Source organism: Vicia villosa, linkage group LG1, assembly GCF_029867415.1.
Source record: "Vicia villosa cultivar HV-30 ecotype Madison, WI linkage group LG1, Vvil1.0, whole genome shotgun sequence".
Taxonomy (NCBI): domain Eukaryota; kingdom Viridiplantae; phylum Streptophyta; class Magnoliopsida; order Fabales; family Fabaceae; genus Vicia; species Vicia villosa.
The window spans coordinates 129,678,324-129,693,776 of NC_081180.1; the positions used below are offsets into that span (position 1 = coordinate 129,678,324).

The 15,453-nt window shown below is 33.3% G+C and overlaps 2 protein-coding genes across 3 annotated transcripts; one reads left to right on the top strand and one right to left on the bottom strand.

Moving 5' to 3' along the window:
- The first annotated feature begins 2,788 nt into the window (after positions 1-2,788).
- Positions 2,789-6,146, top strand: LOC131644189 (uncharacterized). Of its 2 annotated transcripts, none has more exons than XM_058914619.1 (8): positions 2,789-3,138; positions 3,238-3,381; positions 3,491-3,558; positions 3,938-3,988; positions 4,107-4,166; positions 4,245-4,736; positions 4,909-5,025; positions 5,710-6,146. In XM_058914619.1, exons 1-8 carry the CDS (start codon positions 3,009-3,011, stop codon positions 5,788-5,790), a joined length of 1,143 nt encoding a protein of 380 aa, XP_058770602.1. In that variant the 5' UTR covers positions 2,789-3,008; the 3' UTR covers positions 5,791-6,146. The 2 variants fall into 2 exon arrangements, with proteins under 2 accessions (XP_058770602.1, XP_058770603.1); XM_058914620.1 differs by having other exon boundaries at positions 2,790-3,138; positions 5,723-6,146.
- A 4,925-nt stretch (positions 6,147-11,071) lies between these two features.
- Positions 11,072-15,148, bottom strand: LOC131644190 (uncharacterized). The gene is made up of 9 exons (XM_058914621.1): positions 14,932-15,148; positions 14,628-14,790; positions 14,449-14,542; positions 14,127-14,246; positions 13,950-13,998; positions 11,913-12,012; positions 11,771-11,832; positions 11,547-11,608; positions 11,072-11,365 (listed from the first exon to the last, which is right to left on the bottom strand). Exons 2-9 carry the CDS (start codon positions 14,777-14,779, stop codon positions 11,261-11,263), a joined length of 744 nt encoding a protein of 247 aa, XP_058770604.1. The 5' UTR covers positions 14,780-14,790; positions 14,932-15,148; the 3' UTR covers positions 11,072-11,260.
- Positions 15,149-15,453: the final 305 nt, after the last annotated feature.

The following is a 15,453-nucleotide window of genomic DNA, read 5'->3' on the forward strand; positions in this document are numbered from 1 at the left end:
GAGCATGATTATTGTATCTATAAAGATTGTTGGATCAAGATCAAGTGAGGATCTTGAAAGTTTACAGTTTCAGTGTTCTGCTACAACAAAAGAGAAAATCAATTTAGACTTGTGTTGACAAAGTAATTGACTTGTAGTGTTTAGCGTTGTTGATTATTCGTAGTACCAAAAATACTTTTGCGTATCAGTTATGTAAATAGTGGAAGACTCTACAATTTTCAATGGTGAAAGCATTGAAGAGTGGATTAAGCTATAACAAAGATGAATGAACCGAAACACTAGAAACTTGGTGTACATTTATCTTCTCCATAGTTTTTTTATATTTCTACATAGTTTTGCATATTTTAATTTGTTTGTCACTTGTAAAATATATTGTGATTTAGATTTTTATCTTACTTATATAGTGATTTATTGTATAAGTTTATGTTTGTGATAAATATAGTCCATTGAGTATTATATCTTTCAATTATGATTGTAAAGGCTTTTATTTTTAAATAGAATAACTAATTGATCTAAATCCAATTTGATCCAAGTGTGAAAATTGAGTTATGATCATTGTTGCAATTTTTGTCAAAGCAACTTCATCTATTCCAGTTGTGTTAAATTTTTACTGTCTCATCTAATTGTGATAGACATTGAAACATATCTTTTTCAAAATCATCGACTATATTTTAATTCTGCTTGCTATCTACACACGAATTCATAAAACTTTGATTTCGTAAAATAAAATGTTTTCAAAATGGTTTTAGGGGAACAATTTATTCAATTTCACCTTCTTATATCAATGCAATCCTCATATTCTCCATCAACAATGGTTACACAAGATTCTAAGTGTTTGCTCTTTCAACACTAAAATGATATTTTAAGCATATGAGAAAATTTAAAGCAGAGAAAGTGTAAAAGAGAATGTAATATTTATAATTATTGGGTATTTTCAAACACTCACAAGTACTCCTTTTATATTGAAACATTTAGTGAAAGAAATAAACATTTTTAGGTCTGGATATGAATCATAATCAATTATACTATGACCATAGTCACTTATGACTTAAAGAAGTATGATTTTTTTGCTGGATCTGAAACATAATCGATTATAAGGCTTCCATAATCGATTATTAAGTAAGTTCACCCCATAATCGATTATACAAGTGTCATAATTGATTAAGAGGCGAGTTTCATTGTATAGTCGATTAAGAAAATATTATAATTGACTATACTAGTTATGGTCATAGTTATGGTCATTAAGTTGTTGACATGACAACATTGTCACATGAATTGACTCAACTAATCTCTAGTTATCTCATTTATTGAACCTTGTTATGAACCATATGTTGTACAATATTAGTGACTATTGATCCACGATGCTTATATTATTTCCAGACCACATGTAGGTACATTAAGCATAGTCACGACCTTTTGATTGGATACTTATAAGAGGATTGACTCTGGGTCCTATCGAGTGTGCCAAATTTGTTATCGAGCTCTAAAATTTGGTTGATAGCTCTCTATAGTGATTATGAGTTTGACAAGTAATTACATTGAATGAGGAACCATATCCCTAAACTATGAGTTCTTAACTACTCTGAAGAACATTAAATACGAACGTGACGAAGTTTAAATACTAGTTATGAAATGCATAAATATAACATTATGGCATACAAAAAATATTATCACATTTGACTAACGATTGACTGTGTTTATACTCAACTAACATTACTTTGGAATAACTCTAAAATCATTTTATTATTTTGAACGACATTTAATTATTTTATGTTTAAATAGGAGTAAAAATATGTCACAATGATTGATATGAGCCTATGACTACACCTATACCAAGCTCTATTCAAATCAGATTTCGCGTTTCAAATGGAAAAATTTAAGCATTTTAAAATCTAATAAGTTAAATATGTTTGAATAAAAACTAAAAGAAAAACCTTTTAAATCTAATAAATTTGTCTCACTATTGGTATTATACTATATTTCGTGTATTTTTTTAATAACATATACATATGATTGCACTATTTTTTACATATTTAAATTTATTATTATAAGTTACAATTGAAATATGATATGATGTATAAAATGTTTTTACAAATATGTTAAATATTAAAATAAAATTTAATCTCGTAGATTTATTAATATTTAAATTTAGTCAATTTGAAGAGGTATGATACTATTTATTTTAGTATATGTTCATATGAAACAAGATTTTAAATAAAAGACTAGTTTATTTTTATTCTTGTAAAAAGTATTATATATTTTTGTTTAAAATTTTTTTATAAGAAATAAGAAATAAATTATAAATAAAAAATAAATACAAATATTTTTTTTCAAATGTTATTTTAGATGGTCACCATTTATTATAACTTTTTTATATTAAATTTTTTTTAAAAATTATAATTTTAACAAGTAAAACATCATAGATTCGAAGTAGCGTCTTTGCATCTCATATCTATATAATTACTAACTGAGTTGTTTAATAAGACTTTAAAATTAATTTTTTAATTTATAAAAAATAAATTAAATTTATTAATTTGTTTTATAAAAATCAATTTCAAAAATACAAATAAAAACTAATTTTGTAAAACTAAATCAAACATGCCCAAAATGCATGAGTACAAGACATTTAAAACTAAATCAAACATGCCCAATATGTATGAGTACAAGACATTGAACACGTGAATTTAAGTTCTTAGATTCTGTAGATTTACTAAAAACTATAACTAAATAATTTAAAATCGATTTAAATAAAATCGATTATCAAAATAATTGCCAAATTCAGTCAAAATAACATGCAACAAATTACTGACCCGGACGAGTTCGTTGTTCCTTATCCTTAATTAGGTAAACTTTATTGAAACCTATATAAATCGATTAAAACAGTTTAGAGTGGTTGCGAGAAATCACACTCAATTCGTGTTCACTCTCGCACAAGCACAACAACAAGAAGAAGAAAAAAAAGTGATTTTGTTGCGGCAAATAATCAGAATCAGAAATTCAGATTAACGATGAGAAGATATAGTTCGAATTCAGGGAATTATCGAAATCCCTGTATAACTATGCACCAGCCTTGGGCTTCTCTTCTCGTTTATGGAATCAAGCGAATTGAAGGAAGAACATGGCCTGCACCAATCACAGGTTTGGTTTTCTTCTTCTTTGAGTTATTGTGTATGCATGTTGATCTGTTTCTAGTTTTCAGTTTTCATGCTAAGTTTTGAAATTGTTTGATTTGTTAAGGTCGTCTTTGGATTCATGCGGCTGGTAAAGTTCCGGAGGAGTCTACAATCAAAGCAATGGAATATTTCTATAAGGAAATTTATGCACTCCATGGGATTACTGATATTGATTTTCCGCAACATTACCCTGTTTCTAGGCTTTTGGGTATTATACATTGCATACTTCATACCACTACTGCCACACTAGCTAGCACACTTGACTTTTGTATGAGTTTTATTTCACTTCGATTAACTAACTTGAATGCTTGATTTAGGTTGTGTTGAAGTTGTTGGCTGCTTAAATCGCGATGAGCTATCGGGCTGGGAGATGGTTCCTGAATCGGTACGGTGTCAATATCATTTACCAAGCTTTGTATTTAAATAACTTAATTGCACTTTTGATCTCTCATAATTATGTGTAGTTTTAGTGTTAAAAGGAACTTATTGTAATGAGAATGAGATATAAATACTTGGGATGCAGTTTGTGACATTGAAACTTAGTGAAAACTAAAATTGGACAATTGTGATGTCTGATAACATGTTCTTGGATAGAACATTATGGCGACAGTTAACCCATGTAGCCGACCCCACTTAGTAGGATAAGACTTGGTTGTTGTTGTGATATCTGATAGACCAACCACGCAATTAGGAATTATAAATATTGATTTCTAGGTATCTGTTTTTTTTGTTGCACTATGTTAACCCAAGTTTCCTCTTTTCAGGTAAGGCTGGAAGCGCAAACTGATTATTGTTGGTTGTGTGAACGGCCACAGGTTTGTGTCCTTCTACTGCTGTGCATTTCTGTCATTATAGGATTAACTAACTAGTACTCTGTTTGTATCTGTATCTGTGTATGCTGAATTAAAGTTTTTTTTCCTTCTCTTATTCCAGAAATTGTTGATTCCATTTGAGATGCGAGGTTACCAAGGCGTTTATAACTTGGAAAGAAAGGTAACTATGGTTTCAAATCTACATCTTTCTTTCTGGTTTTGCTTGGAATTAAGGCTGATTTTTTTTCTGTGTGAAAAGATTTATGAAGGTGCAGTTAGAGGGTTGGTCCCGATTGATAGCCCTATGCCAGTGAAATTTCCGCTTCCAGATCCAGCTGATCCATTTTCTCTGAAACCGGGTCGTGTCTCTGCGCTTACTCGTAATTTAAAAGCAGCTGAAGTGGACAAGTCGTCAAGTTTAAGTCTGGCCATAGCTGGGGCACGTGCCGCAGCTGTTCAGTTTGCAAAGAAGGACTACAATTCCCAAAGCATTGATCGAAACAATCATCCCGTCAAAATGAATGCTAATCACGATGAGACTCAAGCTGCTAGATCTGATTATTTACAACCAAATCAAAGGTCTACGGAAAAGGACAATATACAGGCCACTGAGTTAAACGAGAAATTTAATGATGGTTCCGTCTCATTAGATCAGGAAGTGAAAGTCAGTAGTAAAGTGAATGAGGGAGGTAGCTCGTACCATCAGTTACCTCGTGGTGACAGGAGACAACAATTTCAGCCCTCTACTAAGGTCAGCAGTCGCTTACCCTACATAATTGCTTTTGTTCCTTACCTCCTGCAAAATAATACAAACCCTCTCCTATTAGTCCACTCCCAGTTATTAATAGCTGTTGTTGTACAATACAATTGTTTGTATCCTTTTTTTGTCTAAATTACATCTTCTTCATGTGGAATTTCATCAGGGTGCTCTGGTATATAAACCGAAGTTCAGTAGTGACAAGTATGAGGGAAGTAGTTTGCAGGATCAATCTTCAGGTGCAGAAGCAGATTTGAGGCAGCATCCCCGTCCACCATCCAAGGTATCTCTTTCAGTAATGGATGTCATTGCATATCTTCTGTCATTCCATGTTTCAAATTTTAGTCTCATTTTGTAGTTATAAGGCTAGAAAAACGCAGTGGGACTGGGGATAATGTAAAAATAAGACAAGAAATAATGTTTTATTTGGTGTAAAACTTACACCAAATGTATCACCCCGTTTCTCCAAGGGACAATAAATAAATCATGATTACTGTTAACATTATAGGTTTATGATTATGAACTATATTGGTGGTATATTAATCTAATCAATATTGAGATATTTGATTCACTACAACCAATTAGATCTAGAATTCACTCAACATTGGGGATATTTGTTTTTGAACATGATCTGTCTTGTTTGTGCAAGCATCCGTTACCTTCTTTGTTTGAACGCAATGTTTTTGTAGTAACCGAGGGAACATACCAAATTCACAAATGGTGGTTCGTTCATAGCTAGGACATACTACACATGAGCGAGGCTTTCGTTATTTGCATAATTTCATTGCATAATCTGTCTTGTTTAGCTCTCTTAAGTTCTACATTGGTATCACAACATTGTTCTGAATATCAGATTATCAGTCACTTTCTTTGCTTAGTTTTGAGATAGAGGAGTAATTTTGACCATATACTACTTTGATAATAACATTAGTGGATAATTAATCATGCTTATTCTCATCCTTATTAGATTTTTGCCGCAGCGATGAAAAGCATAAGCAATGATCGTGGAAAGAGTCTGACTTCTGAGAGTCCGATTGTGAATTTGTAACCTAGTGAATGAATTGTTACTTTTTATGCTGAAATAAAGCTTGGAAGTGAATGCTCATTTGAATTCATTTGGATGCTTGAGTCCGTAAATTATACTGATCTATACTGTTTCTTGGTGTCTGAGGGTAGAGCTCAGGTTGTTGTATGTATTAGAAGAAATTTGCGGCGTTTGAATGATGGCATTCATGCATGTAAACAATAAACTCGTATGGCATGATGCCAAAATGTTAGAACTTAGAAGTGAATTTTGATGGCATCTATATGTAAAACATGTTGGCTTCTCCCTTATCCTTATTCACATTGTAAGATTGTTCGAATATTTAGGATAATTTTAGCTAAATTGCCTCTTTAGCTGAAGATTCTTTCCAGAATATATGGTATACAAATGTGTCATTCCTTTTCTGGTTGCAACTCCCAGCAGTGTGACCTATAACAATGGTGTTATTAGCTCTGCATTCTGCACTATCGGTGTTTTCCAAATTAACGGTGTTCTCAAGTTCAATTGATTTTGTCTCTAAAATTGAATTTGTTTTCCAAATATCTGTGTTCTCAAGTTTGAATTGATTTTGTCTTTAAGTTATAATTTAGGTTTAATATATTTTGTTTAGTTCTGTATGTTAATTTCGTGGTTTATTTTAGTGTTTTAACTCTTCAAAATGTATCATGTTAATCTTTTTCGTCTAATTAACGACGAATTTAGCGATTAATTTTTGAGTTTTTTCATGATAGTTTAGAGTTTTTTCATGATTCTTTTTAATTTAAGGGACAAAATGAATCTAAGATCAGATAAAATACAGGACACAAAAATTGGAAAATGCTTTTTCCACCCTTATATGAGCACACCACACCCTTGAAAAATTGAAATCGTCTTTCATGTGTTTGAAGATGCATCTCCGAACACACTTAAAATCATGCCAATCTTCTCTTTTCTGAGTTTCACCCCAATTTTTTAAAAAATAATTCGGAGATGCATCTTCATATACTGTTTTGGTGTATCCGTGAAACCCACTCAAACCCGTCCCAAATTTGACGGAGAAACTCCACTTTGATTGAGTTTATGTTCAATTTTTTCCAATTACAAAATATAAAACGGGTCAGATAATTAAGACACTAGTACATACCCCAAATCAGTCCCATTTGTTTTATTATTTAGTTTAAATAGTTTAGAATATTAAATATGGGGTCAATGTTTTAACATTTGCAAAATTTTCATCAATAACCAGGTTTTTCAGCAAAATTACCTCAATAACCATGTTGCCAAATTAATTATGTAACTAGCCAGGCTTAAAAAAATAAAAATTTGTCCCGGAGAGGATGCGCCATAGGGGGTGGCGCATACACTTAAATTTGCATGTACGTGTCATAAGAGGTGGCGCATGCACTCATCTGCTATAGTGCATGCGCCATACAATGTGACTCATGAGTGTTATGCTAAACTTTTTTAAAATTTTATTATTTAAAAACTAATATTATTTAATATAAAATGTCATTACATACAGCAAATAAAATTTCACATGCTCGCCCTTCCCCATTCCGTACAAGATAACGACCTTGTTAGGGTTCTTGGGTAGATGGATGGCCTTGGAATTTCGATGTGATCAGAGCCCATGAATTTTTCCAAAAAGTCCATATCTGAACCGCTAAAAAAAAGTCGGTTGCCCATGTCCTCAACCTAGTTTGATTCAAACCAAGTCTCAAACCAACATAACACTCACAACAAATACACACTAAATGTAAATGGCATATGCACCACAATACATTATCAACGCTCACATCAATGATGAGACGTACCATTGTGACGTATATGGTTTTCAAATTTGAAACACCGATAATATCCTATTTACAATTAATAGAAAAACCAACTTCTTGTATTTCAAAAAGAGAATATAGGGGAAGTTAAAAAATCAAGTTCCACAAATATTGTCAGGTAGAGGTGCAAGATGACAAAGATCTTGAAAATATGTTTTGTTCTCATGAGTATTTTGGGTATGACTATATTGATTTGTACATTTTGCAACAAAAACCACATCAGTCTCAGATAAATGAGTGAGAAATAATTGATCATGTTGATGCTGACGAACAAGCTGAAGTCAGTGTCATTGACGAAGAAGAAGAAGAGTCAGAGATAGAAGTTGATCACATGGTGAACGATGATTTTAAAGATTACGATCAAATGCCATTACCTCCAACACATGTGTACTGTCCACCAACGCACATGACAAATGTGAACTTTGAACGAAGATGCGCCATCATCGGATATTTTTTGCAACCCATACATGCAGTTCGATGGACTATTAAAAGTGGATGACAGATTTCGCACAAAAGAAGACTGTGTGCGAGTTATAAAAAAGTTTCATTGTGAAAACTCTGTGGAAATGAGATATTTTATCGATTGTCGGCGTATTCCCCGGACGAAACTTGTGTCTATGGAAATGAGATATTTTATCGATTGTTTTGGGCGTTTCAACCTTGCATCAAAGGATTTGCATTGTGCAAACCTATTACTCAAATTGATGGAACATGGTTATACGGAAAATATAAAGGAACGCTACTTATGGCAGTGGCACAAGATGGCAACAATAACATTTTTCCAATTGCCTTCGCTCTGGTCGAAGGAGAGACTGCTGATGGTTGAAGTTTATTTCTCAAGAATCTCCGAACACACGTTGCTCTGTAATCTGGTCTCTATTTGATTTTTTGACAGACATAAGTCTATTGTGAGTGCATACAATAACCCTAATAACGGTTGACATGATTCCCCTTCTACCGCATGTCTACTGTATCAGGCATATTGCATAAAATTTCATGCGGGAGATCAAAGAAAAGACTCTTCAAAAGCTACTTGTGAACGCGGGATATGCGCTAACTCAACCATCATTCCAACATTACCTCAGGGAGATCAAGTTGTCAAATCCATATGCGGGAAGGTGGATTGATAATATTATAGTCGAAAAATGGACGAAGTTATTTGACAATAGATCAAGATGGGGTCACATGACAACAAATCTTGTGGAATTAATTAACGGTGCCTTCAAAGGAATTAGAAACCTACCTATCACCACTTTGGCGAGATCAACTTATTTTAGGATGGGTGTGTTGTTCGCGAAAAAAGGTGAAAAGTGGAGTTCAGTGTTGAGATCAGGACAAATGTTCAGTGAAGGCTGCATGAAATTTATGAAGGTAGAAACTAGAAAAGCTAACACCCATATGGTTACAATATTCGATCGTCACAACAACACTTTTAATGTCAAAGAGACAATTGACCACAATGAGGGGTGCCAAAACAAAAATATCGGATCCTACTATCAAATGGTTGGTGCCATTATGGAAAGTTTCAAGCCTTTTGTATGCCTTGCTCCCATGTCATTGCGGAATGTTTACATGTTCATCACGATGCATTATCACTCCTCTCACCTGTTTACAGGGTCGAAAACTTGCTCGGTGTATACAACGATCTTTCCAGTGGTATCAAATGAGGAATATTGGTATGCGTATGAAGGAGATGCAGTTTTGCACAACGACCATGTGCCAAGGAAGAAAAAGGGTCTCTCCAAAAGCATGCGTATTACAACTGAAATGAATATGACTGACAAAATGGAAAGAAAGTGCAGTATATGCCGTCAAGTCGGACACACAAAAACACATTGTCCCAATCATGGAACAAGCTCCACGACATAATCATTGTTTGCACTCTATGTAATTTATTTGTATCAGTAAATGAAATTCCATTTTAAATTTTACTTTAATTTCATATTTAATGCAACATTCGGGTGCATTAAAACAAAGACATTCACACTTTAAACGACAAAACAACAACACGATAATCAAATAAAATGACTACACACATCAACAGATATACGAGATTACAATCATCAAGAAAATATCAATTGAACCATGCATCCTCAAAATGAGATCTTTGTTAGTTTTAACAGATTTTCAGGAACGATTTCTCCGTTTTGGTTGGACACATTCACCAACTTATCAATTCTTATAACCTGTTCATCTTCAAGAATGTCTCCATCTAACCAACAGATCAAGTTCCTTTGAAAATGCTCAAACGTCTCTGTGTTCAAAAACTGAATTTTCATCGAAGGCTTTGTCGCTGAAAAAATAACTCGAGTATCCCTTTTGAAAATTGGAAACACTGGAAGAATGATTGAAGACATATTTAAGAATGAATTGAGAAAATGTGTGGTAAAATGGTGCAAATGGATAATGTATTTATAAAATAAAAAAATCCAAAACAACACATAAGCCACCTCCCATGACGCATGCACGGTAGCAAATGAGTGCATGCACCACCTCCCATGGGACGCCACTATACTATATGTGCCACCTGGCATGGCGCATGCATGCAACTTTAAGTATATGTGCCACCAGGTATAGCCGGGACTTTTTTTTTTGAAACCTGACTAGTTGCGTAATTAATTTAGAAACTTGATTATTGAGGTAATTTTGCTGAAAATTTTGGTTATTGATGAAAAAATTTCGTTAACATTTTGATTTGTATTTATTATTTGAAGAGTCTTGCTAACTTGTGTCCTAAGAGCACATGTTAAAGATATCATAATTAAAAATTTTGAGTAGAATAAAGTCATATTTAAAGTTTCAAGAAATTAATTACACACAATCCAAGAGAATATTTTTACAAATTGTTTATTAACTTGTGCCCTTGAGACAATTGTTAGTATTTTTCTTATTTGAAATGTATATATGTGTAAATTTTTGAGTTTGAATTTGAAAGAGATAAAAACCATCTTTGATCTTTCTGTTGGCATGAGTAATTGAATTTTTTTTAATCGTTACTGTATTTTTTTAAAAATGGTTATTGAAAACTTAACCAAACCATTAAACAATGTGGTTTGATTTTAGTGCAGTTCACACTACAATCACTCCTAGTTTTACCTGACTCCGTTAGCTTTAAGAATTAACAACACATAGGTTCAGTGCAGTTCAACGTGATTTGACAAAAACTAAACTTCAAAATTTCAGCAAAATCACAATATCAACGTGACTTTACCAAACTCACAGACCATCCAAATAGATGTTTAACTCCCACTAAAATGAAGACACAGAATATATATGTTTTGAAAACATGAATGCTAACTTAGAAATCAGCTATTAACAGACAAATTATCAAATGTACCTCATGCTCACCTAAATTCTAATTCTGCAAGCAGATTCAATTGATAAGGGCGAGTAAGGAAACTTGATGGAGGGGATACCCTGTCCTTCTTTCTTATGGTGGCGGAGCATTCTTAAATGACTAACTTAAGTTCTAATTTGAACAAAATCTTAACAATTTTTTCTGAAAGAAAATATATAATTTTTTGTTTCAACATCACAATCATTATCTCAACAAGATCTTTAATATCTTTTTCCGTGGATGGCAAAGGTCCAGCCACAACAATAGAATACAAGTGTTTCTGCTAAGGTAAGCAATTAAACTTCCTATGTCATATAGGCATTGTTCAGCTGATGATTTTCTTCAACACAGATTCAGCTCGATGCTCGAAATTTGGTAAGGTCCATTCATGCTGAGTTATGTCAAGATTGTCTTTTTCAACACTCAGACCCTGAAAACAAGATTTAAGGAAGAAAGTAAGATTTGAGAATAGGTTTGTTAGAAACTACACTAGGACTCCTTTGTCACAGTTAGACCTTTACTGTGTTGGAATAGATAAGGCATCTGTCATAATTTCAAACATTGACCTTCAAATTTATAAAACGTTTACAGTAAACCACTCATATTTGTACCTTTGAAGGATCAAATCCGAATCCACCACCCATTTGCATCATTCTTTGTGTATCATCTACAGCTGCATAAAAAAAAGTAAATATCAGAATTTCTAACTAGTCTGTCTGTATACAAATCCCAGTCATAATGGAAGTATTGACAAAAATCGAAGAGTAGTAAAAATTCATATTATGAAATTGACGAGTAATTGAAAATGCTCTATGTTAAGTCATTAAATACAAACCATTTTCTTCCCCCAAGATGAGACTAAACAATCCTCTTAAGCCAAACAGATTGAGGAAGTACCTGCAGTGCGATCATGACAATTAAACCCAAGTAAGAGTAAGATGTGTGTGTGTGTGTGTATGTATGAAAAAGAAGATTACCAAGAGCGACTGCTGACGTAGCTAACATCCACTGTGCTTAGGTCTATTCCATTCTGTAACATTGACCTAAATCTCTGAGTTAATGGAAAGGGTATTTTGGCTGCAAAAAAGTTGTAAATATTTTTTAGGTAAATAACAGAAGCAGTGAATACAAGACTGTTCCTAGCAGATGACTATATCATAAAACAACTAAAGCCTTTTCCAACAAGGTAGTGATATTGAGTTATAATCTCTATGAAGGTAAACTGTACTGTTTGCTTGTAGTAGGTTGGGTGTAAATCAGATAAATCTTTCGTGTGTTCAGTTAATTAAGTTTTAGTTGAATAACTGACAGTAGCTGTAACTCAATTTGTAATTTGCACTGCAGGCTCACTTTGTACTTGTACATTAGACCGATGTAAAGCTTTCTCATTAAAGATATCTGATTATCAAACTTGAGAAATGCCCTTGATCTCTTTCTCTCAAATTATCTCATCTTTCAGATTTCTTCATGGTATCATAGCATGAATAAGCTTCAATCATGGTACTCAATCTGCTACGTCATCTCAAGCTCACTGGACCAAGTCCTTCAACAATAGTCAACACAAACTTTGTTCCAGCTTAACTCTGGTCGCTATCATGGCCAATCCTTCTGTGGCCATGGAGGAACAGAGTTGATCAGGCAACAATACAGTGTCAAGTTTGTTGGAACTTGGAAGTCCAGTACAAATTATACATCAGATGTATGATCTGCAATTTCATGATCGTAAAAATGGGGGGCGCAAAGGAGATTGAGAAAAAGGGAGGGGGAAATAGGGGAAGTGGTGCATCTTTGGCTATGCATTGTCTTCATTGAATGAGTCTTCCGGGTCGACAGCGGCAGATTGCTAGAAGAAGTCTAGCGGCAGCCGCAGGGAATAGGGTGGAGGCGGAGAAAGGGAAGAAGGAAAACGGGAGAAAGAGGAAAAAAATTAGTGTGGGAGGTCTATTGTTAAATCTAGTGGAGCTTCAACATCCAACGGCAACCAAATGTGGTCTATCGTGGAGCACCTATAGCAGTAATCTACAATAGTAAATTAGTATTCATACTTAAAATGTGAGACTAGTAGTATTGTATATTCTCTAATGTTTCCTATGAGTTAGAATTGTGTGTCTCTTGCTAAACTTGCATTTCATCTGCTTTATTTTACTTCTATATACTCACTCCCTCTACTTCAAAATGAGTGTCACTTTAGCAAAGAAAATTTGTTTCAAAATGAATAGTCATTTTCACTTTTCATTGTATTATTAATTTTTTTTTCAATTATGCCCTCTTATTCATTACTATATGCACTACCCCCAATGTATATATTTCATTTTACATCTATGATTGTGGGAAACACACAATAGCTAATAACTAATAAGGTTAGTTTAGTAAGAGTGTGTTGTCTTTTAACAACTTTATTGCAAAAACCTTCTATGACAACTTTATTGCAAAAACCTTCCCAATGAAAGCTATATATTATCTTCAAAAGGCATATGTTGAGATACATCTTTTGGATATGTTAAGCAAGTATGCCTTGAACCAAGAGAAAAAGACTGAGGTTCAAAGTTGACCCTTGGTACACACTAACAGTTATTGGAAAAAATTATATATTCCACCTTGTATTCTCAAGCTAGTTTTGAGCCCTTGGTAACATATCTTTAATGATTAAAATGTAATCCAAGATTCTTTTTTTGAAATATACCACAAAACCCCTCTAGGTACTCTCTCGTTCTTTTCAATACCAATAAAAACTGTCTCAAGGTATTTTTTATTTGTTTATTTTTTCCACCAATCTTCGTAGCAAGTATATGGCTTCCATAGTCAATAAATCAATACATTATGTACTTATGCCGGTCGGCTACTGTATATTTAATATTTAATTATATACAAACAAAAGAACTGGCATCTTGACACTGTAAAATGACAGACATAAACAGATCATGAAGAATAGGAATTCATGTAGAGAAGAAAACTACCAATCTAGTCTATCAGTATGATACAAGGAGGGGGAAAAAGGAAGTATGGAACATTACCTGCTACAAATCCAGAAAAGAAAAAGTTCACCCAAGCAAAAGTAAGAGTCTGCCCAACAAGAGGAAACAATATGAGTTAGTGTGGCATTTCATAATTGGCAATCGGCATAATAACAAGCAAGGAATATGATTAAAAATATATAATTTAACAGTTGCGTCAAACTCTATTCTCAACACCTGTGGTATGATCATTGAAAGGTTTTTCTTCATCATATCCATGGCCATGTTCGGATCAGAGAACATCTGTGCTTGTGGATTCTGAGCTTGGCCCTTTGGAACGAACAACAGACCATTTTCCTTTAACGAAAAATTGACAAAACAATTAGTTCACTGTTGAGTACAACCAAGCATAGAAGCCGAGAAACCTCACAAATCATATAGCTGAATTAATTGCCTTGAAATATAACGCGTCACCCAGAACAACATCCATATTACATTTTAGTTCAATTCTCTCCCAAATGAGTATCGAACTATAACATACAATAAAGAAAAAACAAACCTCATTACAATAATAAAGCTTCCGGGCACGAAAAGCCTTGGAAGGGATAAAATTTGCGGCCATCCGTAAATTCCGAGCTCTAAGCATGACTTGCCTGTATTAAAATCACCACAGCACTCATATAATATCAAATTAAAAAGAGTAAAAAAAAAAAAAATCAACTTTCAAAATAAAAATACCCTTCTCTGACAATTTTGGCATCAGGAGTTTGAGTAGACCGCATAAGCTTAGAAACAATATGGCGAAGCACACCAATTAGAACCATAACAACAGATAAAGGGATCAACACCCAATCTCTGATTGCAGTATCCAGCACCAGATCTTCCGCCATTATTCCAAAACCTAATTACAAGAAATTACGAATCAATAAGCAGCTTATGAATCAATTCATGAACAGAGTATTATGCATATGACTCAGAATCGTGTGTTATATAGATTTGGTAATTGAATTTGAAATTGGAAACAAGGGACATGGAATTTTACCGCGATGTAGAATCTGGTGATGAATTGAGAGATGCGTGAGAGAGAAAAATCAGTAGAAAAGAGAGTGTTGATGATGATGGGTAAACCCTAAATCTCAGTGTTGTTGGACAAGATCGAGAACTGGGAAGTGATGATGTTACACAGCCGGCAACACCTTCTCAAATTCAATACTAGTTTGTGTTAACAACACTTTCACGCCGTGTGTTGGATTTTTTAGTTAAACCGAAAAGTTAAAATCTTTTTCTATACTATGCATTTTATTTATTAAAAAAACTATTTGAGTTAAATTTATATTTTTTATTTAATTTTATATGGTTTAAAATTATGAGTGACTTTTTTATATAAATAATCTCTTTTAAAAAAATTATCTAACTACCTTATATTTAAATATAAGAAGAGAAATATATTCTACAAATGACAAACGGGTATATCCGTCTAGTTTAAATTTTTTATAAATGACAAATGAGTATATTTAATTGATTTTGTTTCTTGTTCTTCACTCTAGTGAATCAACCACACATT

Coding starts and splice junctions, on each gene's coding strand:
- LOC131644189 (XM_058914619.1), top strand. CDS start 3,009: ATGAGAAGATATAGTTCGAATTCAGGGAATTATCGAAATCCCTGTATA. Junction 3,559..3,937: donor GGGAGATGGTTCCTGAATCG/GTACGGTGTCAA, acceptor TCCTCTTTTCAG/GTAAGGCTGGAAGCGCAAAC. Junction 3,989..4,106: donor GGTTGTGTGAACGGCCACAG/GTTTGTGTCCTT, acceptor CTCTTATTCCAG/AAATTGTTGATTCCATTTGA.
- LOC131644190 (XM_058914621.1), bottom strand. CDS start 14,779: ATGGCGGAAGATCTGGTGCTGGATACTGCAATCAGAGATTGGGTGTTG. Junction 12,013..13,949: donor CTTTTCTGGATTTGTAGCAG/GTAATGTTCCAT, acceptor ACTTTTTTGCAG/CCAAAATACCCTTTCCATTA. Junction 11,366..11,546: donor TCGGATTTGATCCTTCAAAG/GTACAAATATGA, acceptor TCTTGTTTTCAG/GGTCTGAGTGTTGAAAAAGA.